Source organism: Rhamphochromis sp. 'chilingali' (assembly GCF_963969265.1).
Source record: "Rhamphochromis sp. 'chilingali' genome assembly, chromosome: 1".
NCBI classification, from domain to species: domain Eukaryota; kingdom Metazoa; phylum Chordata; class Actinopteri; order Cichliformes; family Cichlidae; genus Rhamphochromis; species Rhamphochromis sp. 'chilingali'.
In genome coordinates, this window is record NC_137929.1 from 5,685,367 (window position 1) to 5,711,741 (window position 26,375).

Here is a 26,375-nt window from a genome sequence, read left to right on the forward strand (position 1 = left end):
CGGAAAGTGACTCTGACAGTGAAGAAAGTGAACCTGGCATGTGTGATGGAGATTTAGCGCAGCTGTTCAATTCAGACACAGAGGATGAGGACTTTGATGGGTTTGATTGATGATAAAAATGTGAGTACCAAACTTTGTTATGCTCCTGCTTTATTTTTAAATACGCATACGGTACTTGTATGCGCCCTATGATCCAGTGCGCCTTATGTGTGTGTTAAATACAGTAATGGCACACATAACTGAGACTGCGCCTTTTAGTACAGTGCGTCTTATGGTCGTGAAAATACGGTAAATCATGGATGATGGTCCTGACATGAAGGAAGAGAAAGTTACAGGTTGCATCCTTTGACTTTGTCTCCGTGCCTTTGGGCGATTTTCAGAAGGACAGATGTTTCTGTTCAATTCTTAAATCAATTTTTTCAAACACAAACACTATTTTAAAGCTTCTAGAGAGTAAAATATTAATGATAATTATAATAACAATAATAAAAACAAAAGCTCTCAGATCCATCAAACCAAGCAGCAGAAAGAACAATAACTGAAGAGAAAACTTTAACCTTGTAGACTTCATTATGTTCCAGCTGCTCTACAGACGCTGTGACCTCGAACTTAAGCAGGTCATAAAGTATGTGCAGCTCAATAACTTCATAATCAGACCCTGTGGTATTTAGGCAGCAGAACAACTAACGGTGTGTTCACACCGAACGCGATGGACGCGAATAAAACGCCCCAAACGCCCCTAATTTGACGCGTGTACATTCGCGTCTCAACGCGTGTCCAAGAAAAATCCATCGCGCGTGAACCGGAAATGTGGGAGGAATGTGGGAGGGAGTTGTGCCAGACCGGTATCTTTGCAAGATGGCAGCTATCGAGCTAGCGCTTGAAGAGAGAGTCTCCCTTCTCTATGTACTGTGGAGAGCAGAGCAGCAGCGTAAAAGACGTCCTCGCCGTACCTGGGTCCATCAGGTCCTCCAGAGGCATGAGCAGTTTGGTGAGTTTCACCACTTGCTCCAGGAGCTGCGCCTGGATGACGGCCGATTCCAGCGCTATCACCGTCGGCCAGTTTGAGGACCTGCTTTCCCTCGTCGGTCCCAGCATCGCCCGCCTAGACACCAACTACAGACGCTCAATCCCACCTGCAGAGTGCCTGTCCGTCTGCCTGAGGTTAGTAAAACTATTTAATACGGTAGTCCTTTATTGATATCTGTGCTAATATGCTAATCCATCCAGTTATACACTGCTAACATGGATGTGCTATGCTAACAGTGAATGCTGTCGGTGTTTACTGAAAGCAAACTGTGGTACAGAGACGACTCTTTATAATATTTCTAGTGATACTCAGAAGGTCTCATCAAGTCCCGATTTAATTCGATTTATGCTGTTATCAGTGTTTGCATGATAGCATGGCTGTGGTGTCACATCAATGTATGCGCTCGGTGTTTGCTGATATCAAACTGTAGCATTAGGACCACTGAGTTAACCTTGTAGTGATACTCACTCCTTTTTATTTAGACCTGGTTTGATTCTGGGATAGTTGAATATTTGTATATAATCCCTGCAGCTGTCAGACTCTATACAGGGGTCACAGCCTTTATTAAAACAGAGTTAGATAAAACTGAACAGTTTGGTTCATCTCTAGTTACATGGTTCTATCTTGATAAGCTGTCTTATCACAGATTAATTTTTCAAAAATATTAATGATTTAAGCAAGGAAAGGGCTACATGTCAACATACAACTCTTTATTTCTATTAATGTCTTACTTCATTCCTACCTGATTGACATGTTTAGGAATTATGAGTGATTGGCTCACTGTAGTTGTGAAAGTTGCTACCAATCAAATTATGATATGTTAAAGTTAAAACAAAACACAACTGTTTTAGATATTATCTAATATACATTTTGTAATTATCCTTATAATTACAAAATGTTTTATGTAAGATTTAAGTTTTGTGATTTATATCTGACATCACAAAAGTATTTTGGAATTTGAATAATGTATTTTGTAACTGCAGTACACATAATACTGATTTTGAACAATTTTGTCCAGGTTCCTTGTCACCGGGGACTCCTTCAGGACCATCGCGTTCAGTTTCAGAGTCGGTGTGTCCACGGTGAGCCAGATCACCCCCCAGGCAGCGACGTCCATCTGGGACTGTCTAGTGGACGACTTCATGGCTGTGCCTTCACCTGGAGACTGGCGGTCCATCACAGAGGGATTCCAGGAGCGCTGGAACTTTCCTCTGTGCTGTGCAGCTCTGGATGGGAAGCACATCCAGACAAAGGCACCCCATATATCATATAGGAGACACACACATTGATATGCACTAAATATTTATTTCATTTCTTTTTTGTGGTGCCCAAATTGATGCACCTGCTTGATTTTGTTTAAACAATTATTGCACACTTTCTGTAAATCCAGTAAACTTCTTTTCACTTCTCAAATATCACTGTGTGTGTCTCCTGTATGATATTTAACTGACATTTTTTACTGTAACAACCAACGATTTATACAGGAAAATAATGTCTATTAACAAGGTTGCCCGAACTTCTGCATCCCACTGTATCAGTATATTTTGTCATTAGTATAATATGAAATAAATTCTACATGTGTCAAGTTGTGTGCCAACATTTGCTGTGTAGTAGAACTGAGACATTAGTCATTATAAACATTTATTTGAAATAATATTAAAAGTCTCAAACAGAAAAACATTAAACATAAATATATAAAATATAAGAATTTACAGAGAGACAGGAATAAAAAGGACCAGCTGCTCTCCAGAGCAGGAACAAGGCTGAGGAGGAAATGCTCCATTGGAGACTGGTGTGGACTCTTCAGGGACACCAGGGTGGCCAGCTCCACCGCCGATGGACCGTCCTGGGACCCGTCCCTCATCTGCCTCGGAGCCGTCCTCCTCTGTGGGCCTGTAAAACAGCACAAAACACAAAGAAATGAGAAGGCTGCTACTAGATTTTAATTTCAACATTGAAAAAAAAAACAAACAATAACAGGATATAATCAGATTGGTTGTAGATATTTAGTAAAGGTGATCACAAGGGAATCCCACCGACTAAAAAGGTATCAGTGCTTGCTGTACATATCTGTGGGTGCAGCAGCAGGAGCTCAGGGACTGGGGATGCTCTGCTGCAGAATCAGTTGGTTCTATCAATACAGTATTAAATGTTAACAGGTTGGATATAATAATCGTAGAGTAGACAGTGGTCCCTCATTTATTGCAGGGGTTCTCAGAATAACTAGCCCCTGGTCACAGTTCTCACAATTGATTCTCAAAGTGCAAACCTTTGTAGATTGCAAAACGTAAAAGTATTAATATGCCGCGGTTTGTCTTCATCTGCCCGCCACTTTCGTGCGCCTTTTTCCCTCACGGTGCAGGTGTCTATTTCCGAATGTGGCTCATAGTTATGGGTGTTTTTGTGCTGTTTTTTCTATTGGACGCGATGGTTATCAAAACCAAACGTGATAAATTTGGCAAGCGCAGGAGATTTGTCAATCAGGCTGCAGAATGCAATGCTGTACTATGCAATAAAAAATCAGCGAAAAAGCAAAGCAGTGACGGATGAACAGCGGGACCACTGTGTGCTGTTTATTAATAGACAATAAAATATATTCCTAAATGACAACATGCATAAAAGCAGAACGGTATTTGTACGTCAGTGGGAAAATAGCGGTGGCTTGCTAGCTTTTGTGCGGCTTCCCCGGGTCAGTGAAAACTTTCAAAAGAGAAATGAATGAACTTACCAGGTTGCCCGATCTCTTCACATATCTTCCTCCAAGCTCGGTCCTTTTTATTCCTGTCTCGGTACTGAAAGCAGCTGGTGTTGTACAGCTCCGAGTTGTTTGCTACCGCATTGATTAGCCTTCCCCTCCATTGAAGTATGAAAGGCTTTGGCTGGATCTGCCCCTTTGACCTAGGTAACAGCCACGTCACCAGGCTCCTGATTGGTTGTCGCGGCGCGATTTGACGCTGGAGTTCAGATTTTTCCAACTCGAGCGGTAGACGCGAAACGCGCGTATGCACAAAATGCAACACAAAAACTCACGTGCGTGGTTTTATTCGCGAGTCAAACGCGCCAGACGCGCTACACTGACGCGTCAAAGTCTCTTCTTTCATCTTCTGTATCATTCAGTTTGCATTGGTAATGCCCATTATTGTAATGCTTTTTTAAGATGAGCAAAACTTTATTTCACTTTGGGTTAGCTGGGATAAGTGATGGATGGAGGGAATTTTACTTCAGCCACAGAAATCCTAAACAGGAAGGAGGAGCAGAGTTACAGTGGATCACTATCCAGCAGGGAAACAAGGTTTATTTCAATTTCTTGGCCATGAGTGAGATTTACTGAGTGGGCAAATTAGGGAGACGACACCATCAGATCCCGAGCCCTCCATGTGTTAATCAAGAGACGGCTGCTGTGCTACATCCATAAATAATGAATAAATTAGGAGCTAAAGCTGAAAGGACAGTTTATTTGTACCATCTTCACGTGAACACATTCAAGAACATCACAGATGAAGAAACATTAAAAACTTCCACACTACATAAAGCAAGAAAAATAGTTTTTCTTTCAGCTGGTTTCAGAAAAACAGAAACATCAAACATCTCCAAGACTCTCTTTGAAAGAACTAAAAACCTTTGTTCTCATGGTCCAATCATGAGTGAACTCCCCGATGAAGCCTTGTGTGCTAAAACATGTCAGAGTTTTAAAGGTTAAACATGAGTTTCCAAAACGTTTTGCTGGAGAACAATGAACTATTTGACTGAGTTTCAATCATTTACAGACGAGCAAAACCAGGACAGAGAAAAAAGGACAAAACTGACTCAGTAAAACAACAGAAAAGAAGATCCCATGTAGATCTGTATTATGTAGAAGTTCAGCCCAGCAACCAGTTCAGTTCAACACAAGTTTAAATGATTCTATCTGAACTCTGTGGAGCCTGATCTCAAGCTTTTTGAGTCTGACACAGAAACCAGAGGATCTTTCTGTGTCTTCAGATTCACTGTGATCCAGTGATGGGAGTGATTTCAGCCCTGAGTGATCGCGCTGATGTTTGCACAGAGCAGACAATGAGGTGAATGTTTGGGCACATTGGTAACAGTGAAACAGTTTATTAGTAACGTGGGATCGTTTGTGTGCAGAGTATGAACTGAGATTCCTGAAGCTCTTGTCACACTGGTCACAGCTGTAGTTTCCTTCCATGTGTGCACGTTCATGAAGGTTACGATGACCTGACTGTGAGAAGCTTCTCTCACAGTGTCTGCACTTGTGTGGTTTCTCTCCTGTGTGGACTCGTTTGTGTGATTTAAGGTCCCTTGCAGTGGTGAAGGATGACCCACACTGATCACAGAGGTGCTTTTTAACCCCACTGTGAATCAGTTCATGTCGTTTTAAATCACTTGGTGTGGTGAAGCTTCTCCCACATTCTTTGCAGTATTTCAGTTTGTCTCCAGTGTGTCTACGTTGATGTACTTTTAGGGTATTTTGCAGACTGAAAGTTTTTCCACAGAGGTCACAAAGAAAGTCTTTCCCACCACCACAGTGATGACAGGGTTGAGAACTGGATCCATCTGTGTCGCTCTGCTTCTAAACAAAGACACAAAGACAGTGTAAGTCAGTCCTTCAACATTTGTATCCTGAACGTCGCCTGAAATAAAGAGCATCTCTGCAGACGTCCAACTACATTTGACTGTTTCAGTTAACACACTCAGTTTACTGGGCTGCAATAACTACAATACTACCACCATAATACTACAGTAATACTAAAATCATAACTGAAAGGAAAATCTGAATAATCACTCAGAGCTGCTTTTCCATGCAGTAGAATTGCTAACATGCTAACACAGTTTAATGAGCAGAGTTGTTCCAAACAGTCAGGCTAAAATGACAAGATAACAATATAAATACATACCTCACAGTAGCAGCACTTGTAGAGTCTCTTTCTGGTGTGGATCTGTTGGTGTCGTCTCAGGTGATGTGGAGATTTAAAAGTCTTCTCACACAGGTCACATTGATAAGGTCTCTCCTCAGTGTGGGTAAACATGTGTTGTTGCAAGTGTGCGTCTGTTGTAAACTCTTTGCCACACTGTTCACAGCAGTACACATCATGTCTGGTGTGAATGCGTAGGTGTGTATTTCGGTACCCTCTCCGGCTGAAAGTTTTTCCACAGATGTCACAACTGTATGCCTTAATTCCAGAGTGGGTAACTAGATGACTCTGTAAGTTGCTACTTTGAGTAAAAGCTCTGCCACACTGATCACAGCTGTATGCTTTAACTCCACTGTGGATGAGTTGGTGTTTTTTTAGGGAACCCTTCAAGGAAAAAGACTTTCCACACAAGTCACAGCTGAACGGTCTCTCTCCAGTGTGGATGACCTGATGCTGTTTTAGTGAAGCCTTCAGAGTAAACTCCATCCCACACTTGTCACAGCTGTATGCCTTAATTCCAGAGTGGGTAACTAGATGACTCTGTAAGCTGCTACTTTGAGTAAAAGCTCTGCCACACTGATCACAGCTGTATGGTTTAATTCCAGAGTGGGTAACTAGATGACTCTGTAAGTGGCTACTTTGAGTAAAAGCTCTGCCACACTGATCACAGCTGTACGCTTTAACTCCACTGTGGACGAGTTGGTGTTTTTGTAGGGAACCCTTCAAGGAAAAAGACTTTCCACACAAGTCACAGCTGAACGGTCTCTCTCCAGTGTGGATGACCTGATGCTGTTTTAGTGAAGCCTTCTCAGTAAAACCCTTCCCACACTCATCACAGCTGTATGCCTTAATTCCAGAGTGGGTAACTAGATGACTCTGTAAGTGGCTACTTTGAGTAAAAGCTCTGCCACACTGATCACAGCTGTACGCTTTAACTCCACTGTGGATGAGTTGGTGTTTTTTTAGGGAACCCTTCAAGGAAAAAGACTTTCCACACAAGTCACAGCTGAACGGTCTCTCTCCAGTGTGGATGACCTGATGCTGTTTTAGTGAAGTCTTCAGAGTAAAACCCTTCCCACACTCGTCACAGCTGTATGCCTTAATTCCAGAGTGGGTAACTAGATGACTCTGTAAGCTGCTACTTTGAGTAAAAGCTCTGCCACACTGATCACAGCTGTACGCTTTAACTCCACTGTGGATGAGTTGGTGTTTTTTTAGGGAACCCTTCGAGGAAAAAGACTTTCCACACTCGTCACAGCTGAACGGTTTCTCTCCAGTGTGGATGACCTGATGCTGTTTTAGTGAAGCCCTCACAGTAGAACATTTCCCACACAAGTCACAGCTGAACGGTCTCTCTCCAGTGTGGATGACCTGTTGCTGTTTTAGTTTAGCCCTCACAGTAAAACCCTTCCCACACTCGTCACAGGTGTGTTTTTTCTCTCCCTTTCTTCTGTGAGGTTTGTCGGCCTCCTGAGAGCGCTGACTTCTGGCTCCATGTTGGTCCTGCAGTGACAGAGATACAAACAGAGGCAGTGAGTGAAATGCAGTCGTGGAACAAACTCAACCTTCAAACTCCATTAACACTAGTTTTAAACCTGAAGGTGGAGCGTGGCACCAAACACCTTAAAGGTCTCTTATCCCCACCTGCTGGTAGTTCTAACACATTACATCCAACCTGCTGTTAAAGATAATTCATGACTGTTCAAACACTAAAATCATGCACACACACACACACACACACACACACACACACACACACACACACACACACACACACACACACACACACACACAAACACACACACACACACACACACACACACACACACACACACACACAATTTTATAATTTAGATTATTTTGTTGTTTCCTATTACATATTTCTATAATTTGTATAGATTTATACAGAATTATTCAGTGATAATAAATCCTATGTTTGTTTATTCTAAAGGAACCCCGTTAGCTTCCACAACAGATGTTGCTCGTCTTCCGTCAAATACTCACATAAAATATTACACAATAAAGTGGATTCAAGATATCCACATAATTTCACTCTTACATCCACAGTGAGGTTTCACAATTGTTCAAATATAAGCAATCAATAATAATAATAATAATATCAATAACATTGAGGCACATTACACAAATTTCAAAAACAAATCCTGTCTTACAATATTTACAACAACTAAAAGCTCTGTAAATCGGCTTTTAAGTGTTCATTGAAGTTTTGAATAATTCTCTAATTTTTTAAGGCAACTTATTCCACTTAAAAGTTGCTCTAAATGTAACAGTTTTACAAAACGTTACTTTTAACTCGAGCATTTACTAAATTGCAGCTTGTTGAAAACTGTGTAATATGATGATGTATTTCATCTGGATACTGCAGCTGAGCAGAATAAATGTGGTGTTTTTAACAGAATTGCTTTCTTTAGAACTACAAGTAAGCCATAGAATATTTTAGCCTGTACAGGAAGCCAAGAAAGGTTATTATGCATTTTATCAATATTAGTATAGTATGAACATCTTCACACTAATCTGGACGCCTTATTCTGGACTAACTGAAGTCTGTTAAGATCTGTCTTATTAGCTGCTGACCAAATGATTGAACAATACTCCAGATGAGACATTACTAGTGCATTAATGACATCTTTCATAATGAAGAAGTGATACACAAAGAGCATTTCATAGCCATAGCTATGCCTTGTCAGCAGAGTTATGTGACATTAGTGATGTTTGTACTTTCAGCGTTAACTTGGTTTTAAAGCCTTTAAAATATACGCCGTTCAATAGTCGACCTTAATCTGACAGAGAATGTGATGATTTTGTGGATAATTAAAGTCAGTCATATATCCACAAACACAACAAGCTGAAAGTCAGTGATGCTGCTCGGTTTGCAGTCCTGAACATCACGGCACAAGCAGGATTCACTGCACTGTTAATGTTAGCTGTGTTATATTGCTGCCTCTGTTCGGTGGTGTCGAGCCAAACGCACTTTAACGTGTGTTTGAACGAGCTGACGGTTCACTCGTTAAGCTGAAAGAAAGATGCTTTAATCACAGCAGTCACACATGTGTCCACTGCACCATCTGGAACTCTTCTTGTTTACACTCGTAATAACACAAACACTAAATCCTGCTTCTCTGGTGCTGTTGTGTAGCAGTGTGTACACCTGAGACTGTCACCTGTCTGTCTGTCCTGCACTCTCTCTCTGTTTCTTTCTCTCTGATTGTGGAATAAAAGTATGAACATGTGTTTATAAGTTACACTTGTGTTTGAATCCTGCAGCTTATCACACATTTGATTTCCATGTGTGACGACTGCAAGTGTCCAGAGTGAGGACAGACTGAGGGAGCCACTGCTGCACATCATCTGTGAGGCTTTGCAGCCCTGATGATCCACCAGGACAAACTCAGCAGTGTGTGAGGAAGAGGAGGAGGAAGAGCCAGCAGCAGCTGACAGATGGAGAGAATAGACAGACTGTTCCCTGTTTGTGAAGGACTGCTAGGAAAGTTTAACATAACTGTCTGTGCTGAATCAGTCTTATTAGGTAATGTTCAAATAATGTGATCATCCCAGTGTTTCCAGTGTGGGAGAAAGTACTCAGGGCCTTCAAGTTACACACTATGAAAGGCAGCAACAAGTTTAATGTTCAGAAACCTAAAGTCTGTATCAGCAGCAGGATGGAGCTAAAATAAATGTTGGTTTCAGTTCTATGAAGCTTTGAGTATTTTGGATCAGTAGCTGCTGTGTTTGTTGCATCATATTGCTGTAACTGTTTATATGCTTTATATATTCTGAGCTAAGTTGATCTATAGTGTTACATCATATTCTATAAGGATGTTATGTGTTTGTAGACTTTCTGCCCAGTTTGACCCATTTAGCAGAAGTCAGCCTGTTTAAGGCTCTGATATCTATTCTGTGTGACTTAAAGCAGTTATGACATGGTCTGATTTTCTCACCCAATAAAGGAATATTTCATATATCAGTCTACTCTTCATTCTATCAGACACAGTTATCACAGCTCCTACATTTGCTTTTTACACATATATGTAAGCATTGAGCCACATTTAGTACCAACATATTAAATGAACAATATTTGTCTCTTATATATGATACATCTGTATACACACTGTCACAGATACTTGTCTGTGAGTGAAGTGATTAATATAATAACTATAATATTGGCTATATTATATTTACATTACCACAGTGAGATGACTTTAGTCTCATGAACAACATCAGCTAATTGTTATTTACAGCTAATCTTAAACGACTGTTCAGCACAGAAATGAAGCCCAACAATCATGTTTCACAGTCCTGTGGTCTCAGCCTCAGATACTCATCAAATCACACAGAGCTCATGTAGAAACAAATGAACTAAATATGTTCTCCTTCATTTCTGTCAAACAAAGCTGTATGAAACGTTTCCAGCTGTTAGTATCATGGTTGCTAGGCAACCTGGGCAGCGCGACGGAGGCTAGACGTCCCATTTCACGAGCCTACGAGCCTCGCACTTCGGCCTTAGCGGTCTTTGAGTACGCGGCCCTTGAGGACTTTAAAGCTGCAGAACCTGAATCGGGATACAGCCATGATGATCTCCAGCCTCGTGCTCGCCAACATTCTCACCTGAGTTAAGAAGACGATCACTGAAATGGTCTCAGCAGGTCCTTTGATGACAGCAATGAAATGCAGTGGTAAGGCTTTTTGGGGATTAAGTTCGTTTTCATGGCAAAGAAGGACGATGCAGTTCATCTGATCACTCCTCATAACATTCTGGAGTGCAGGCAAAATGCTATTATAAAAACTTAAGCAGCAACTTCTCCAGGTTCCAATATTTATGCAATTCTCAAACCTTTTGGCCACGACTGTATAACCTCTTCTGAAGTTTAGTGGATATTATACATGGTTATGCTCAGGATGTGTCGGCCAGTTTCCACTGGAAACGCCTTTTGGTTAAACTGTCAGCGAGGAATTTGCATTTGCACTGTTACATTTTTATATAACTTTAATGCACATAAACAACAGCTGCTTGTTTCAGTGAAAATACATTGATGGCTTTTTAATAAAGTTGTGCAGCTGTAAAGTATTTTGTCTCGTGTCAATTCTATCGTCAGCTACATCGTTATGGCAAATGTTCAAATGTATATGGTGATAAATATCTTTGGTCATATGGTCCTGCTCTGTCGGTCACCTTCTGTGTTGAGCTCATTGTTTCCTCTGTAGTGGCTGAGCTGAGTCCAAGTAGCTGAAAATGTTCCTCTGCTGCTCCGTCAGACTCTCCTCCTCCTGCTGATCAGCTGGGACACAAAACAGATCTTTGTTAGGCTCCACACTGCACTGAAGAGTCAAAGTGTCTCATATGTTCATCTGACAAGTAAAAGAACACATTTTTGTTTCCCGAGGTGGGCAACTTGTTGGAAACAAACACAAAAGCTTTGAGCACTGATACCTGCCATTGCTGGCATTGAAAGATGCAACGCCAGCAATGTGGATTGTCAAGACTCAAACCAATCATCAGGCAAAAACAACAGAGATCAAATGTACCGCATTTTGATCCGGGACGTAATCTGCATGAAAACAAGCGCTCACTCTTCCTGCTCAACAAATGACAAGGGCGGAGCCTTATACCACGTGATACAGAAGCTGTGCCGTGTGATGCTAAAATTAGCAGGGAAAAAACAACGGAGAGCACGTCAGGGATGACGAGAAAGTGACAGGAGAAAATCCGTCCCGGTCAACCACCCAAACATCAATAACGGGAACCTTATACAGCGCTTCCCTATACACGTCGAACTCCCGCAGGCACAAAGACATTACGGAGGCTATCACTTATCACCTGACCAAAGATATGGCTCCATCAACACTGTGCAAAACGAGGGATTTAGGAAAACGATCAACACCCTAGACAAACGCTACACAGTGCCGTCCCGCAGCTATTTTTCTATTGTTGCACTACCTGCTCTGTACACGCAGCGTCGAGCAACGGTGGAGACGGAATTTCAAGCAGGACAACATTTTGCTGCAACAACAAAACGTGAGACATTTGTTGTTTTATGTTTATTTATTGTTATGAGAGAATCATGATCTCAATTCTAAGCCAAAAAATCGTGATTCTCATTTTATGCAAAATCGTGCAGCCCTAACATTAACACAAAACTGTTGTTTCACCAGAGAAAACACATGAAGAGAGAGAGAGAGACAATAACAGCTACCAAACAGTCGTCATAATTCGTCACACAATGAGAAAAGGACAAATCAACAAGTAACAATGACTAATTAATATTAAAATCTGTAACATAATGTATTGTTTGGAGTTTAGTCTGATTGGTTCAGGATGAGCTGCCATTATCCAATCACACGTCTGCTTACCTGCATCTTTTCTCTTTTTTCTAACCTGAGCACCTGATGGCTTTGAACTTTTGTTGTCCATCTTCCATTGGTTTGAATTTTGCGCTCCAGTACAAACACAAATCCCCCAACCTGAGGATCAGCACAATTAACCTAACAGCAGGCACGTGCAGGGGGGGGGGGGTTAGAGGGGCTTGAGCACCCGCCCCTTTCCTGATGGGTGCCCAAGGTGCCCTTTTGTTGAGGCAACTTTTTTTTTTTAATATTATTATTATTATTTTATGTGTGTGTGCGTGCGGAGTCCTGTCTGTGCCCCTCAACAATAATATTTAACTATTAATCACAGTTTCGCTAAATAAAAGGATCTGGCTTGCATCAGTCACATGATCACATTTAACCAATGATCACCCTTGACAGCAGAACGCGGTGGTTACGAGCCGGGAACGAGCTCACAAAGAGCACGCGCATTTGTTGCGGTCCGGAGCTGTAGGAGAAACACAAGTTAACTCAGAGACACAGACTGATGCCACACAACCAGTAAGTAGGTGTACAGCGCACACTGTAGTGTGTAGCACACAGGAGTATTAGCTTATTACGTACACGTTGGTAAGCTGTCTTGTTGCTACTGACAAACTGAAACAAACGAGCGTGCTGTGTGTGCAACAGCGCGACAAACATTACCTGTCCTTTTATTAACTGCACAGGTTAATAACTCGTACAGCGTAACTAGCATGACAGAGTTTATATACTGCTGGGCGGGTGCTATGAAGTTACTGATAGTAAATTTTATTTTATGCTTAAGGTTAGTTTCTCAAATTTCTCAAAATCTTAACAAATTGTGCCAATCCATGTTGCACCAGCTGATTTATCATCAAAAGTGGAGAAGTCTGTGACAGAGGAGACAGAAGAGCAGGAGAGAGAGATGGAAGAGCAAGAGAGAGAGATGGAAGAGCAAGAGAGAGAGATGGAAGAGCAAGAGAGAGAGATGGAAGAGCAAGAGAGAGAGATGGAAGAGCAAGAGAGAGAGATGGAAGTGCAAGAGAGAGAGATGGAAGAGCAGGAGAGAGAGAGAGATGGAGCAAGAGAGAGAGATGGAAGAGCAAGAGAGAGAGATGGAAGTGCAAGAGAGAGAGATGGAAGAGCAAGAGAGAGAGATGGAGCAAGAGAGTGAGATGGAAGAGCAAGAGAGAGAGATGGAAGAGCAGGAGAGAGAGAGAGATGGAGCAAGAGAGAGAGATGGAAGAGCAAGAGAGAGAGATGGGAGAGCAAGAGAGAGAGATGGAAGAGCAAGAGAGAGAGATGGAAGAGCAAGAGAGAGAGATGGAAGTGCAAGAGAGAGAGATGGAAGAGCAAGAGAGAGAGATGGAAGTGCAAGAGAGAGAGATGGAAGAGCAAGAGAGAGAGATGGAGCAAGAGAGAGAGATGGAAGAGCAGGAGAGAGAGATGGGAGAGCAAGAGAGAGAGATGGAAGAGCAAGAGAGAGAGATGGAAGTGCAAGAGAGAGAGATGGAAGAGCAAGAGAGAGAGATGGAAGAGCAAGAGAGAGAGATGGAAGTGCAAGAGAGAGAGATGGAAGAGCAAGAGAGAGAGAGATGGAGCAAGAGAGAGAGATGGAGCAAGAGAGTGAGATGGAAGAGCAAGAGAGTGAGATGGAAGAGCAAGAGAGAGAGATGGAAGAGCAGGAGAGAGAGATGGAAGAGCAGGAGAGAGAGAGAGATGGAGCAAGAGAGAGAGATGGAAGAGCAAGAGAGAGAGATGGAAGTGCAAGAGAGAGAGATGGAAGAGCAAGAGAGAGAGATGGAGCAAGAGAGTGAGATGGAAGAGCAAGAGAGAGAGATGGAAGAGCAGGAGAGAGAGAGAGATGGAGCAAGAGAGAGAGATGGAAGAGCAAGAGAGAGAGATGGAAGTGCAAGAGAGAGAGATGGAAGAGCAAGAGAGAGAGATGGAAGTGCAAGAGAGAGAGATGGAAGAGCAAGAGAGAGAGATGGAAGTGCAAGAGAGAGAGATGGAAGAGCAAGAGAGAGAGATGGAAGTGCAAGAGAGAGAGATGGAAGAGCAAGAGAGAGAGATGGAAGTGCAAGAGAGAGAGATGGAAGAGCAAGAGAGTGAGATGGAAGAGCAAGAGAGAGAGATGGAAGAGCAGGAGAGAGAGAGAGATGGAGCAAGAGAGAGAGATGGAAGAGCAAGAGAGAGAGATGGAAGTGCAAGAGAGTGAGATGGAAGAGCAAGAGAGAGAGATGGAAGAGCAGGAGAGAGAGAGAGATGGAGCAAGAGAGAGAGATGGAAGAGCAAGAGAGAGAGATGGAAGTGCAAGAGAGAGAGAGAGATGGAGCAAGAGAGAGAGATGGAAGTGCAAGAGAGTGAGATGGAAGAGCAAGAGAGAGAGATGGAAGAGCAGGAGAGAGAGAGAGATGGAGCAAGAGAGAGAGATGGAAGAGCAAGAGAGAGAGATGGAAGAGCAGGAGAGAGAGAGAGATGGAGCAAGAGAGAGAGATGGAAGTGCAAGAGAGTGAGATGGAAGAGCAAGAGAGAGAGATGGAAGAGCAGGAGAGAGAGAGAGATGGAGCAAGAGAGAGAGATGGAAGAGCAAGAGAGAGAGATGGAAGTGCAAGAGAGAGAGATGGAAGAGCAGGAGAGTGAGAGCCAGGGCATCGATTACTTTGCTCGCCCTGAACCTGCCATATTACAGGCCTTCTTAGATTACCACCCACAGCAGAACAGTAGCAGTGCAGTTGTGATGAGGGTGTTCAGCTGTAAAGATGGCACCAACAGGAAGTGGCTTACTTATTGCAAAGAACGCCATTTATTGTTCTGCTTTGTGTGTCTGGCATTTGCAAGGCTGACTGACACCAGCACATTTATAACAGGCATGAGTGACTGGCGACATATACATCTGCGCACAGAGGAGCATGAAAAGAGCAATACACACCAGACCTGTGCTGAAGCTTTTTTCTTAAGGTGCTCAAAAGGCAACATCAGGAGCTTGTTTGCTGGCAGTCAGTTGTCAGCTCACAGAGCACAAGTGAAAAAGAGACGGCAAGTTTTAGAGCGTATAGTGGATGTGATCAAAGTACTTGGGAAGAGGGGACTCAGCTATAGGCATGTGGAGAATGAGGCTGCATACACTTTAGGTGATAACACCATCGATCATGGTAACTTTCTGGAGCTGATTGTGTTATTAGGCAAGTATGATATGTGCCTTGGAGAACATTTGAATGACTGCATTGAAAAAAGCAAGAAGTTGCATCAGACCAGTGGATCAAGAGGTAGAGGATCTCTCATCACCCTACTCTCCAAAACAACTGTCAACTCAGTGATTGATGCACTTGGCCATCTCCTTCAAGAGAGCATCGCCAGTGATGTCCAGAAAGCTGGGATGTTTTCTGTTCAGCTAGACACAACCCAAGACATCACAGGTTATGATCAGTGTTCAGTAATCATCAGGTATGTTACTGAGTCTGTGCAGGAGAGGCTTGTCTCCATAGTGAGGTGCGAAGCATCCACGGGGCAGTACTTTGTAAACTTGCTTTCCGGAGTTTTAGAGCATCTGAATCTAGACAAGGCCATGTGCACTGGGAATGCAACAGATGGTGCTTCAAATATGCAGGGCCAGTACAAAGGCTTTTCAGCACTCATGACTGCCCAGTCTCCAACTCATGTTCATGTGTGGTGCTATGCACACATACTTAATCTTGTGATTGCTGACACAACACAAAGTGTCATTGAAAGTGGATCACTCTTTAATTTACTTAATGACATAGCTGTGTTCATCAAGGAGTCCTATCACAGGGTTCATCTGTGGGAGAAACAAACCGAAAACACAAGACACAGACGCCTCAGTCCAATAGGTGAGACACGGTGGTGGGCCAAGCATGATGCCCTCCAGAAAATCTTTGGACATTTTGGAAAACCAGATGATGGCCTCTTCGTTGATGTAGTGCTGACGCTGGAAGCCATTGAAAAGAGGGGAAAAGAAAAGCCAGCTGTTCGTGCCAAAGCACGAGGCTTTAAAGAGTGTCTCTTGAAGCATGAAACTGTGTTAACAGCACAGATATTTCTTAGAGTGTTTGAGCAACAACTCCTCTGTCAAAGTACCTCCAGTCAAAGGGGATGGACATTCTCTCTGCCCATCATATGGTGACTGCCACACAAGATGGCCTCAAAAGTATTGCCAGGGACTTTCCAACTGTGAAGACAGCTGCAGACACATTTGTGAAACAGACAAATCAAAAACTAGAGGAGAGGGAGAACAACACAGACATGGAAGTGGAGGCTGAACTACCTAAAAAGAGAGCCAAAAAGAGAAAAGGCATGGCCGGAGAGATGCCTGAAGATGAGTTGCAAATCAATGCTGAGAAATCATATGAGGTGAAAGTGCACAACATCATCCTGGACACAGTTATTGAAGCAATCCACAGACGATTTGTCATACATGGCCCTCTTCTTGCCGATTTGGCATGGTTGGACCCCAGGAAGTTTAGCCAGGTCAGAACAGTTTCTCTTCCAAGTAATGCATTTCAGAACCTCAGCGCCTGTCTACTTAAATTTGACAGCAGGGCTACAGTTAATAACCTTCAGTCAGAACTGAAACGTTTTGCTGAACAGTGGGAAAGGCTTAAGACATCACATGTAGATGAGTACACGACCAGAACAGCAAAGGACAGATCTGAAGAATGGGACGAAGAAAGTGAAATTGTGACCGAAAGCTGTGGTTCTTGCAAAAATTGCCCACTGTGCTGCTATCAAATACTCAGGCGGTTCAACATGCTGTCTGATGCCTATCGTCTCCTTGGGCTGGCATACAAGTACCTGCTGACCCTCTCCCTCACTCAGGTTGCCTGTGAAAGAACGTTCTCTACACTCAAGTTCATTAAAAGCAGACTCCGAAGCAGCCTGTCTGCAAACAAGCTGGAGATGTTTATGCTGATGGCCACTGAAAAGGACATTCTCATGTCATTGGACTCTGACATGGTCATTGACAGGGTAGCTGAGAAGAGTGACCTGCTGAGAAAGCTCCTTTTGTAACCTGGTGAGGTGAAATAAAAATGAGCAAAACATTCCTAATTATCTATTGTTAATATTAGATTCAGCTTTATTGTTATTGCCTAAATGAATACGTTTAGTATCTACCTTCACTTCAAACAAGTCAAGTGATTGGTAAATGCTTAGAATTTGTCCATCTTAATAGATAGAATAAATATGAGATTGGAGTATTAGGCATTTATAAACATATATTCTTACAGTCTTAATCTGTCATTGTTTCATTTCAGATGCTGTCAGTCATTTTAGGAGGACTGAAGTGTGTTCATTTTAAGTAAGTACTATATGGAATATGATTCAACCATTTTTCTAGAGTAAGCATACCAGTACTGTCATCGTCTGAAAAAATCTATTAAGTACAATTCTTTCTCAACCTTCACTGTCCTTTCACTTCATAAAGGTTTCCATGTCTTAAGATATGTTCAGTGTTGCTGCTGTGGAAGTGTTGTAGGTGACCTTTTATTGATGAGTGAATAGTCTTTGGTGATACAATTCAATCATAATCTGTCCTTTATAGATTTTAATATTCATCTAATCTTTATTCCTTTCTGTCCTGTTTGTCAGGGTCTGATCATACATTGTTTGTTTAAGAGGTTCGAGACCATTCAACTTTTTAAGTTCATCAACGTAAGTACTAGTGTATATGATTTCTCTAATTCCTTTCTGGAATAAAGATGCCAGTACTGTGATCATCTGAGCAAGTCCATCAATTGCCATTCACAGTTCTTTGTCCTTTCACTTGTGTCCTGTTTTTCAGGGTCCCATATAATTTCTTCAGAAGTAAGTACTGTATATGATGCCAGTATTTTCCCATATTTTCTAGATACTGTATTAGTACTGTGTGTAAAATGCCATCAAAAACTCAATTAAGTGTTATTCTTATTCTTCTTTCTCACCTTTCTTTCTCTGTCTCCTTTCATATTTAAAGGTTGCTGTGTTAACAAAATATATTGTGCTACCATGCTGTTTTCTATTGTTTTGGTAAATAAATACTTTATGAAAATATCCCTAAATCTGTCATTTATTAATTTTAATATTAATTAATGATCATGTCTCACCTCTAGTGTTCTTGGTCTTAATTTCAGGTTTCTACCATGTGTTGTAGATAGTTCAGGAGGTTAACTCTACCAAGCAGTCTTTTTGTTTCCGCTATGTACTGTTTAAAATCCCGAATAGGGAGAATGGTGTAGGTTTAACTTTATTAGATTGATACATATATACCAACAAGGCAGTGTACATCAAAGCAGTTGTTTTCATGCAAAGGCTTTATGGTTTTTCCTATAGCGATTGACAGACCACGTGACTTTGCGCATTGCATGCCGGGAACTCCTGGCAAAACAATCCAAGTACCGCATCAAATACAAGCATTTGCAATTGCAGCACCGCAAAACGTTCATTCTCCGGTTCCAATACCTTCTTGATTTTTCTTTGCCGCACAAAAAAGGTATGTACAAAACGACGGAGAACAATGCCGGTCCGTACAAAGACAGACTCGACGAAAAGACAAAAAAAAGATACGAGGAAAAATCAAAGGAGTGAAAGGGTCAGACCCTTACGAGCACACAGAGGGACAAAAGACGTTAGCGTGCTGCCCAACTTTCACCACGCTCAGATTTATAATTATACGGTTCTTGGAGTGAGTGCATACACTCATGAAGTTTAGTAACTTCAGCTCACTGCAACAAGCCCAGGTACAGTTTACCGACGGATGGGTACAGGACCTTGAAATGCACCGAAAGACCATCGTACGAACAAAGGTACGTTTACCTTTGTTCGTCTCACAAATCGTCGTCATAAATACACATTCGTTAACCGTGTATGAATATAACCTTTGAGCTCAACGGTAATTACTTAGTAGTGGAAAAATAATTGTAATATTTGAGCCATTTCTGCTGTCCAACTACTTCTTAAAAAATACATTTTTAATGTTAATTAGATTTTTTTTACGGCATAAATAAAGGTTATATAAAAGTCACTGCCACAGACTGATTGCGGCTTCTACCTTGTTACACTAATGTTGTTTGTAGCTCAGTATGACTTTATGTCATCCATGAGGGATGCATTTGACATATGTTTCACATATTATAGCCCAACAAGTTACTTATAGCAATTTAAATACGAGCAATCAGTTTCTTTGCAAATACCGGAAATCAGTTTTTGGCAGACAATCACTTTTTGGCACAACACCGGCTATTGCAGTTAATAATACAGCAGCTTCTTGCCATTTTTTGTGTTTCTTTTTATCGCTGTGTAACTGAGTTCAATTGAAAGCCTGCATGCGCTAGTACCGCTTGCCAAAAGTTCCCAGAATCCTTTGCGGTTTTATCCATGAATGACGTCACATTTTTGGTGGGCCGGTCTCCAGTCAAAATGCCCGGGCCGATTTTTTGTCCCAGTCCAGCCCTGCCTGCCCTCCAGCACTATCCACAGCAACCCCTCAACAGCAACATTGTACCCATCAGGTAAAGCATCGGCTACGTTTGCTTTGCCTTGTTGCCCATATTAGATTCTTGATGAAAGTGTGTTGTTGTTATTCAGCCTGGTTCAATGTGCCCCTTTTTAACTTTGAGCACCCGCCCCTTTAAACCTCTCTGCACAGCCCTGCCTAACAGACCTACACCTTAGTTCACAGATTCACTTTGTCTAAGGTTGATTTCTGGGATTTCACACAACCCAGGATTCAGATCGTGAATCCATGATGGGCTTGGATTTACATCATTATAAATGAAATGTGCTCTACTTGGAAGCAGCCGGCCCCGCCCCTTTTGACGGGTTGTGTGAGACTTTAAATCATCAAACTGTAAATTATAAATTTAAATTGTTATTGATCCTTTACCCCGAGTCCTAAAGTGTAGATTTATTTTCTTACTCTTCTTATATTTATTGTTTGTTTACTTGCACCGCTGTAACTGCAGCCTCGTCGTCTCGTCTCTCTATATGCTGGACTGTCTGTAGCGGAGATGACAATAAAGTTTACTTTGACTTCAGCAGCGCGCAGGCGCACCGAGGGCTCTCGCGCTCACTTTATAGAATTTAGAAAAAACATCGGTGCAGATTATAAGTCTGTATCATAATATCTGTTTGTTGTTTTTATTTTGTTTTGCGAGTTGGTTATTAGATGCCGCTCCAGCCAGCCAGAGACTCCCCGCCGCCCCGCCCTCTCCTCCCTGTGCCGCCAGCAGCAGGCACACCTCGCAAACGGAGGGCGCCCTTACTCCCAGCAAATGGCTGATAGAAAACCGATCGGTGCCTACGAATTTCCCAATATGCGCTGGCATGACGTCGGGGAAGCATGGGTACGACCGATTATTTTATTTTTTTCTTGCCCGTGATGCCCCCCCCCACCACGATGCATTCTATTGGTTTGCACACTTACACACACCCAGCTGTGGTTTCCTGTTTTGCTGGACTCTGGAGAGCCCCGCCTTTAACGCTCTTCTCTCACAGAGAGCAACAGAAAACTTGGAAAAACTCCAGATTGACTGAACTCAGTTCAAAGTTACCTTGACACCTTTAGATGTGAGACGTAGTGATGGTCCGCTTGAAGCTGACGCTCCGGTGCGTGTGTCAGAAAGATCAACGCGCTGCTTCAGAAGCACCGTGTCGAGGCTTGATTCGTTTGGCCAGAGTCACGTGATCAGTGACGTCTGAAGCTTCGTTTAGAACGTACCTTTTTTTAAATCGAACTTTATTGAAACACAATGAGTATACAACATACAAACAGATGAAGTTTACAAAAGAACAGAACATGAACATACAGAACCAGGAGTAAAAAAATGATGATATGAGTAGGCGAAAAAAATCAACATATAAATATTGTTCTGAGAGGCTTTTTGTTGGTTGAGTCTGAAATTGATTGTATGTACAATTCATATCCTTATAAAAAGGCAGAAATATGGTGTTTTATTAATAAACTTACATTTATGGATATAAAATAGCTAAAAGTATTAACAAATATTTTATAAAAAAAACATTTATCATTCTTCCTGGGGAACTTAAAGAAACAGAATAAAACATTTTCCATCGTAAAGAAAACTCCCTTAAAATATGGACAATAACAAAACTGCTAAATTCTTCCAGAATCTCTGTGTAGAGGAACCAAAAGAGATGTGCCACAGTTTCTGGATGATCCCCACAGAAAGTTCAATTAGTATTTATGTCTCTTTTAAATGTTACCATATAGTGACTGGCTGGGTCACATTTATGAAGAATTTTATATGAGATTTCCTTCACCTTGTTCACAATTAGATATTTATGGGATCATCCAGACTGTCTTCCAGGTGATATCTGGAACATGTCGGTTCCAGTAAGATATTCTATATATGGGAGAGACATGATATCTTCTTGGAATAAACTACGTATTCTCTTATTGCTGTTACCAAGTTCCTGTGAAAAGCAGATTTTTCCCACTGCTGACTCAGCTGGATCAGGGAGAGTGACTGAGGCAGATATTGAGCTGTCAGTGTTTTTATATAACATTAAAGTCCCTGAGGGTATGGCACCAAGCACCATTGAGAATTCCCCAACACTGACGGGAAAATTATATAGTGTAAGGAATTCATTGTAAGTAAGTAGTACTCCCTCGTTAAATTTTAAAACTTAGTAGCGGCCGCCATTGTTGGCAGCTGAAATTTGGCTGGGCCGCGCTATGAATTCTGGGATATGGTGGGCCACGAAGGACACACCCGACCCATCCTTCAAACTCGGGGGAATGAAGGACGCATTTGAAGGAGTCGAGGAATCGGGACAGCCTTCGTCGCCTGGCTGTGACGTCATCGGCCTTCAAATGCGGCCTCCGGAGGATGCAGCCGACGTTTTGGGACACAGCTTGTGTCTTTGTTGGTCATGTGACCTCCCAGGGACTACACATGGAAACGAGCAGTTTAGCTCAAATCTGGCAGGTTTCCATCGTCTGTTTTTGTCCTGATGTCCATGAACATGAACACTGTCCCTGTCAAACACGTCCAGATAATCTGATCCAGTGTTGTTCTTCTTCTGTGGTGTTTGTGATGGAGCAGCAGCTGCTGATCCTGATGTCCTCCACCAAGGGGGCAGCAAATTCAGCTGACTGTCATCATTTATTAAAAAGATGTAACAATGTGACATAATGCAATATAATAGTGTCAGTTACACATTGTGGGTTGCACTGTGGCCAGAATGGACATTACCTCCTGCCTAATGGAAGCTGTCAGCCATCCTGCAACCATGAATTAGATAAGCAGAAGTGAAGGGATTGTTAACAACAATTTAATAATAAAATGTAATGTGATAGTTGCACTTTATTAGCTCCCCACAATCGTATGAATAACCATGAATGCACTGCATGCTCATAGCAAGTTCTTTAGGTTTAAAGTGAGATCCTGCTTTAAAGGGCGCTTCATCTGCTGGGAATGACATGTTTCTTCTAGTATGTAAGGCTCAGCCCATCTTACTGGGACTTACTTTTGTAGATCCACATGCTCTAAACCTGGTGCTCCATGATTGGTGCAGAAGCTTTAAGCTACTATTAACAAATAATAACCATGGACTTAGTTGTTACTACAATAACTTATCATTGAGCAACTTTTAATTTTACTTGTAAAACTATGCAAGTAGAATTGAATGGGGCACAGTGAGCTGAGCACAGGCCCACTCTGTGACACTCAGAGGTTTGTGGATATCATACTGAGAGTATTGGACACAGTGCAGCCAGCTTGCAGCCACTTTCCCACCACTTTAGCACAATGTTTACATGAGACTCAGCCACACTAATGTTCCTGGGCAGACATGTGGTGCAGCATGGCTGATGGCACTGTACCTGCAGCTGTCATGGACAAGAACCACTCAATACCTCACCCAAGCCAAGCCTGTGCTGATGTTGTGATCTGAGACCGAGACACTAACCCAGGATCAGGATATGATGTTGTGAGAGTTTCACTAAGAATTAGCTCTGATTACAAGATTTCAATCTATCGTAACTCTAATTTGTATTTACTTCAGTTTGTTCATCTTGGAGCTGTGTGCAGCTGAGGACAGTCTTATTATTACCAGGTGAGGATATGTAACAGCCACAGTCTGTAGAGATGATGTCACCATGGAGTGGTGATGTCACTGGAGCTGCCAATATGTGCTCCAGCCAAAGGTACACCAGAGGGTTGTGCTGTGTAACAGGTTGGTGCAGGTGGTGTTATCTACATTTGAACATTAGGCAACAGTCTCATGAAGACACTTTCTATTGTTCACTAAAGACCAACAATAACAGAGACAAAGGGAGAGCAGCAGAACTAGTGCTAACAATTAGCACTGCTAGCCTGCCCACCAACACCAGCTAATGTTCTAAAAACGATGATCAATGATTTTGCTGTAACGGCTCCAGCTGTCTGTGTCAGGGACACGTTGGAGATGAAGTGAGTGATCCAGTGACAAAGGTTTGGAAAGCTGCAGTCAGCTGAGACTAAAGGAGTCACCTGACCGAGAGACCAAATGTTTCACTGAGAACGTCCAGATGAACAGAATCAACCTTTGGGATAATCTGTTCCACACATCCATGTTTCACTTACTGCATTATATTTCCTCATTGCTGTGCACACAGGCCTGTGGCTTATAACCAACTCCAAGTTCAGACTCAGAGGCTGCTGAAGCTGTTTTCTGGAACAGAGACGTGTTGGATATAAAACCAACTCTTCTTTATGTGTCAGCACTGAGGAAAGGAGCAGCTTCGTTTCTAAGTGTATGAAGGACTGTAGCAGTGTGTGTGTGAGCTTTATTTCACAGACAGAACCATGTCAAAAACACAAGTTCAGGTAAAAACAATACAAAATCAAAGAGTCTGATCAGAAGGATTAAACAGAGGAGTGTGGGACTGTTTTTAACAGACAGCAGGTTAAGCCAGGCTGGAGGAGTAAACTGAGCCTCGGTGTGAGCAGCAGTGTGTTTGACAGGAAGCTGAGATAAACAGTCTGGAGCCCATTTAGTGCTTCATATGAAAGTGTGAGGATTTGAAAGCAAATCTAAAATCAAGCAGGAGTCAGTGTGAGAATGATTTGTGCTTTTCCTCAGTCAGATGCTGGGAGTTTCAGTTCATCCATGTTCAGCGTGCTGTGCTTTGTGTAACAGGAGAATATGACAGTATAAATCAAGTCTTCATGTCACTGAAAGCCTCCACAGTCTGCTATGGAGGTGCATCAGTTTGGATTTACAAGAAGAACATTTCTTAAACCTGCCACAAGATGGCGCTCCAACAGAAGGGATGTCCACAGTGTAACACAGACACACACATACTGTGTGAATGTGTGAGTGAATGGGCTTTCAACACAAGGCTTCTGCTGCTACCTTTAATTACATAATTAGCTAACAAGAACAAACTGTTAATTACCACCAAAGAACGGCTCCAGATTTTAGCTGCTGACCATTTTGTGAAACGTTGATTACATCAGCTTATTGTTGATTTTTCAACCTTAATATCAGCTGCTTTAAAGGAGCCTCGTTCTCTGGCAGTAACACTTTTCTTCACTAGATGCAGTGCAGGCACAGTCTGTGTTTCTAAACTACACACTAATGTTCATTGTTGTGCAGCTAAATCCTCCCTCTGGATGGGAAGAATCCCTGTCAGGCTTCAAACACCTGGCTTGGTGTTCTGGAGCTAATGTGTCACCTGTGAGGACTCTGAGATGAACACACAGCAGACACTTCAGTTCTCCGTCTGTGTGTCCTCAGTTTCCCAGCATGCCTTGGCTGTGGTGGTGGAGGTGAATGAGGGGGAACATGCTGCTCTGTCAGCACTCAGGTTTCATACCTGGTGATCTCAGAGGACAAAGCGGCGTTACAGCAGCGCACGTTGATGAGACCTGATGCTCTGAACAGTTCAGACTTCAGCCTCACTCTGAGAAAACAAACGACTGACTGTCAGCAGCAACTACACCTGCTCCATCAGTGACGGAGAGAAGAACTGAGACTGAGAGACATACAGCTGCAGGTCAAAGGTCAGAAACGCCCGCTCTTTGTACGGGTCAGGAGTTAGTACTGCAGAGGTCAGAGGTCAGCTTGCTGACAAACCATTTGAAACAGTTTGGAGCTAAAAGCACAACAGCAGAGGAAAGAAGAGACACTGCAGAGATGATGCAAAATATTGTGTTTTGTTCTCAGCTGTCAAAAAGTGTAACACACGTGTTCCAGCACAGCCTTTGTGTACTTTCACTTCTCCATACTGTCCATTGGAAATCCTGTTTGTTACTTTTTGATTTCAGTCCATGTGTCCAAAGCAAACTTCTGTCCCACACTTTCTCTGCTGACTCTTCACCGATGCTCAGATGATCTCAGATGATTTCACCAGAACTCATCAAAATTCGGGCTCCACAGAAACCCAGACGTCACTAAACAAGCGTAACAAGCAAAGTGAAAACTGGTCGTTCAGCTTTATTGACCAAAGATAAGCTCACATGTCACCTCATGACACAGACACTTATTTCCACAGCATGCACGAGGACTGACAATAAGTGTCTATAAAGCCACTTCTATCTGCCACACCTGTGCTTCTGTCATGGTTGCTCTCCTCTCACTCTGTCATTTATCCACAGTCTGCCTCCCTCTGCTCCGTCAGCTGACGTCCTCTCTACACCACCTGCTGTGTTTTATCCTGCAAAAACACATTTACAGTTTTTTCTGAATGCTTAAACCCTAACTGTGATTCCTGTAGCACAATTTCTAAAACTATTCAGACTTATAGCAAAACCACTCACTGAGTGTGCAAAACTAAAAGCACAAAAACTGCTTTGCACTCAGTTTGCAATTTTGTAACACACACTTTGCAAAACGGTAGGCACAATTCACTGCACAACACTCAATTACCAAATTTCCAACACACTCCTAGCAAAAGTATACACATGTATGGCTATCATTAACACTAATTTGCCAACTGTCTGGCACACTTTCACATGTGAAAACTTTTTTAGATAATTAGTTCACTTTGCAATCAGCCTAAGCACTATAATACAGGTAAGCTGTGTGTGCGGAGTACAATGGAGGGAGCAGGAAGAGTGAGAAGTAGAGGAGGCCGAGGAAGAGGA

General features: G+C 42.3%; 2 protein-coding genes and 2 long non-coding RNA genes across 6 annotated transcripts; 2 read left to right on the forward strand and 2 right to left on the reverse strand.

The window, feature by feature from the left end:
• Window positions 1–785: 785 nt before the first annotated feature.
• On the forward strand, window positions 786–2,472 carry LOC308398830 (uncharacterized protein). The gene is made up of 2 exons (XM_080885660.1): window positions 786–1,164; window positions 2,049–2,472. The coding sequence occupies exons 1-2, from the start codon at window positions 905–907 to the stop codon at window positions 2,317–2,319; spliced, it is 531 nt and encodes a 176-aa protein (XP_080741786.1). The 5' UTR covers window positions 786–904; the 3' UTR covers window positions 2,320–2,472.
• Window positions 2,473–2,658: 186 nt separating this feature from the next.
• LOC308399383 lies at window positions 2,659–4,051 on the reverse strand. The gene is made up of 2 exons (XR_013972151.1): window positions 3,759–4,051; window positions 2,659–2,923 (listed from the first exon to the last, which is right to left on the reverse strand). It is a non-coding gene; the product is annotated as an uncharacterized lncRNA (long non-coding RNA).
• Window positions 4,052–7,328: 3,277 nt separating this feature from the next.
• Window positions 7,329–20,939, reverse strand: LOC308399398. Its single transcript, XR_013972156.1, has 3 exons — window positions 20,835–20,939; window positions 11,135–11,240; window positions 7,329–7,446 (listed from the first exon to the last, which is right to left on the reverse strand). It is a non-coding gene; the product is annotated as an uncharacterized lncRNA (long non-coding RNA).
• LOC308398661 (uncharacterized protein) lies at window positions 16,289–18,785 on the forward strand. Of its 3 annotated transcripts, XM_080885404.1 has the most exons (3): window positions 16,289–17,605; window positions 17,896–17,958; window positions 18,089–18,785. In XM_080885404.1, exon 1 carries the CDS (start codon window positions 16,402–16,404, stop codon window positions 17,314–17,316), a length of 915 nt encoding a protein of 304 aa, XP_080741530.1. In that variant the 5' UTR covers window positions 16,289–16,401; the 3' UTR covers window positions 17,317–17,605; window positions 17,896–17,958; window positions 18,089–18,785. The 3 variants fall into 3 exon arrangements, with proteins under 3 accessions (XP_080741530.1, XP_080741529.1, XP_080741528.1); XM_080885403.1 differs by having other exon boundaries at window positions 16,289–17,958; XM_080885402.1 differs by having other exon boundaries at window positions 17,896–18,785.
• Window positions 20,940–26,375: the final 5,436 nt, after the last annotated feature.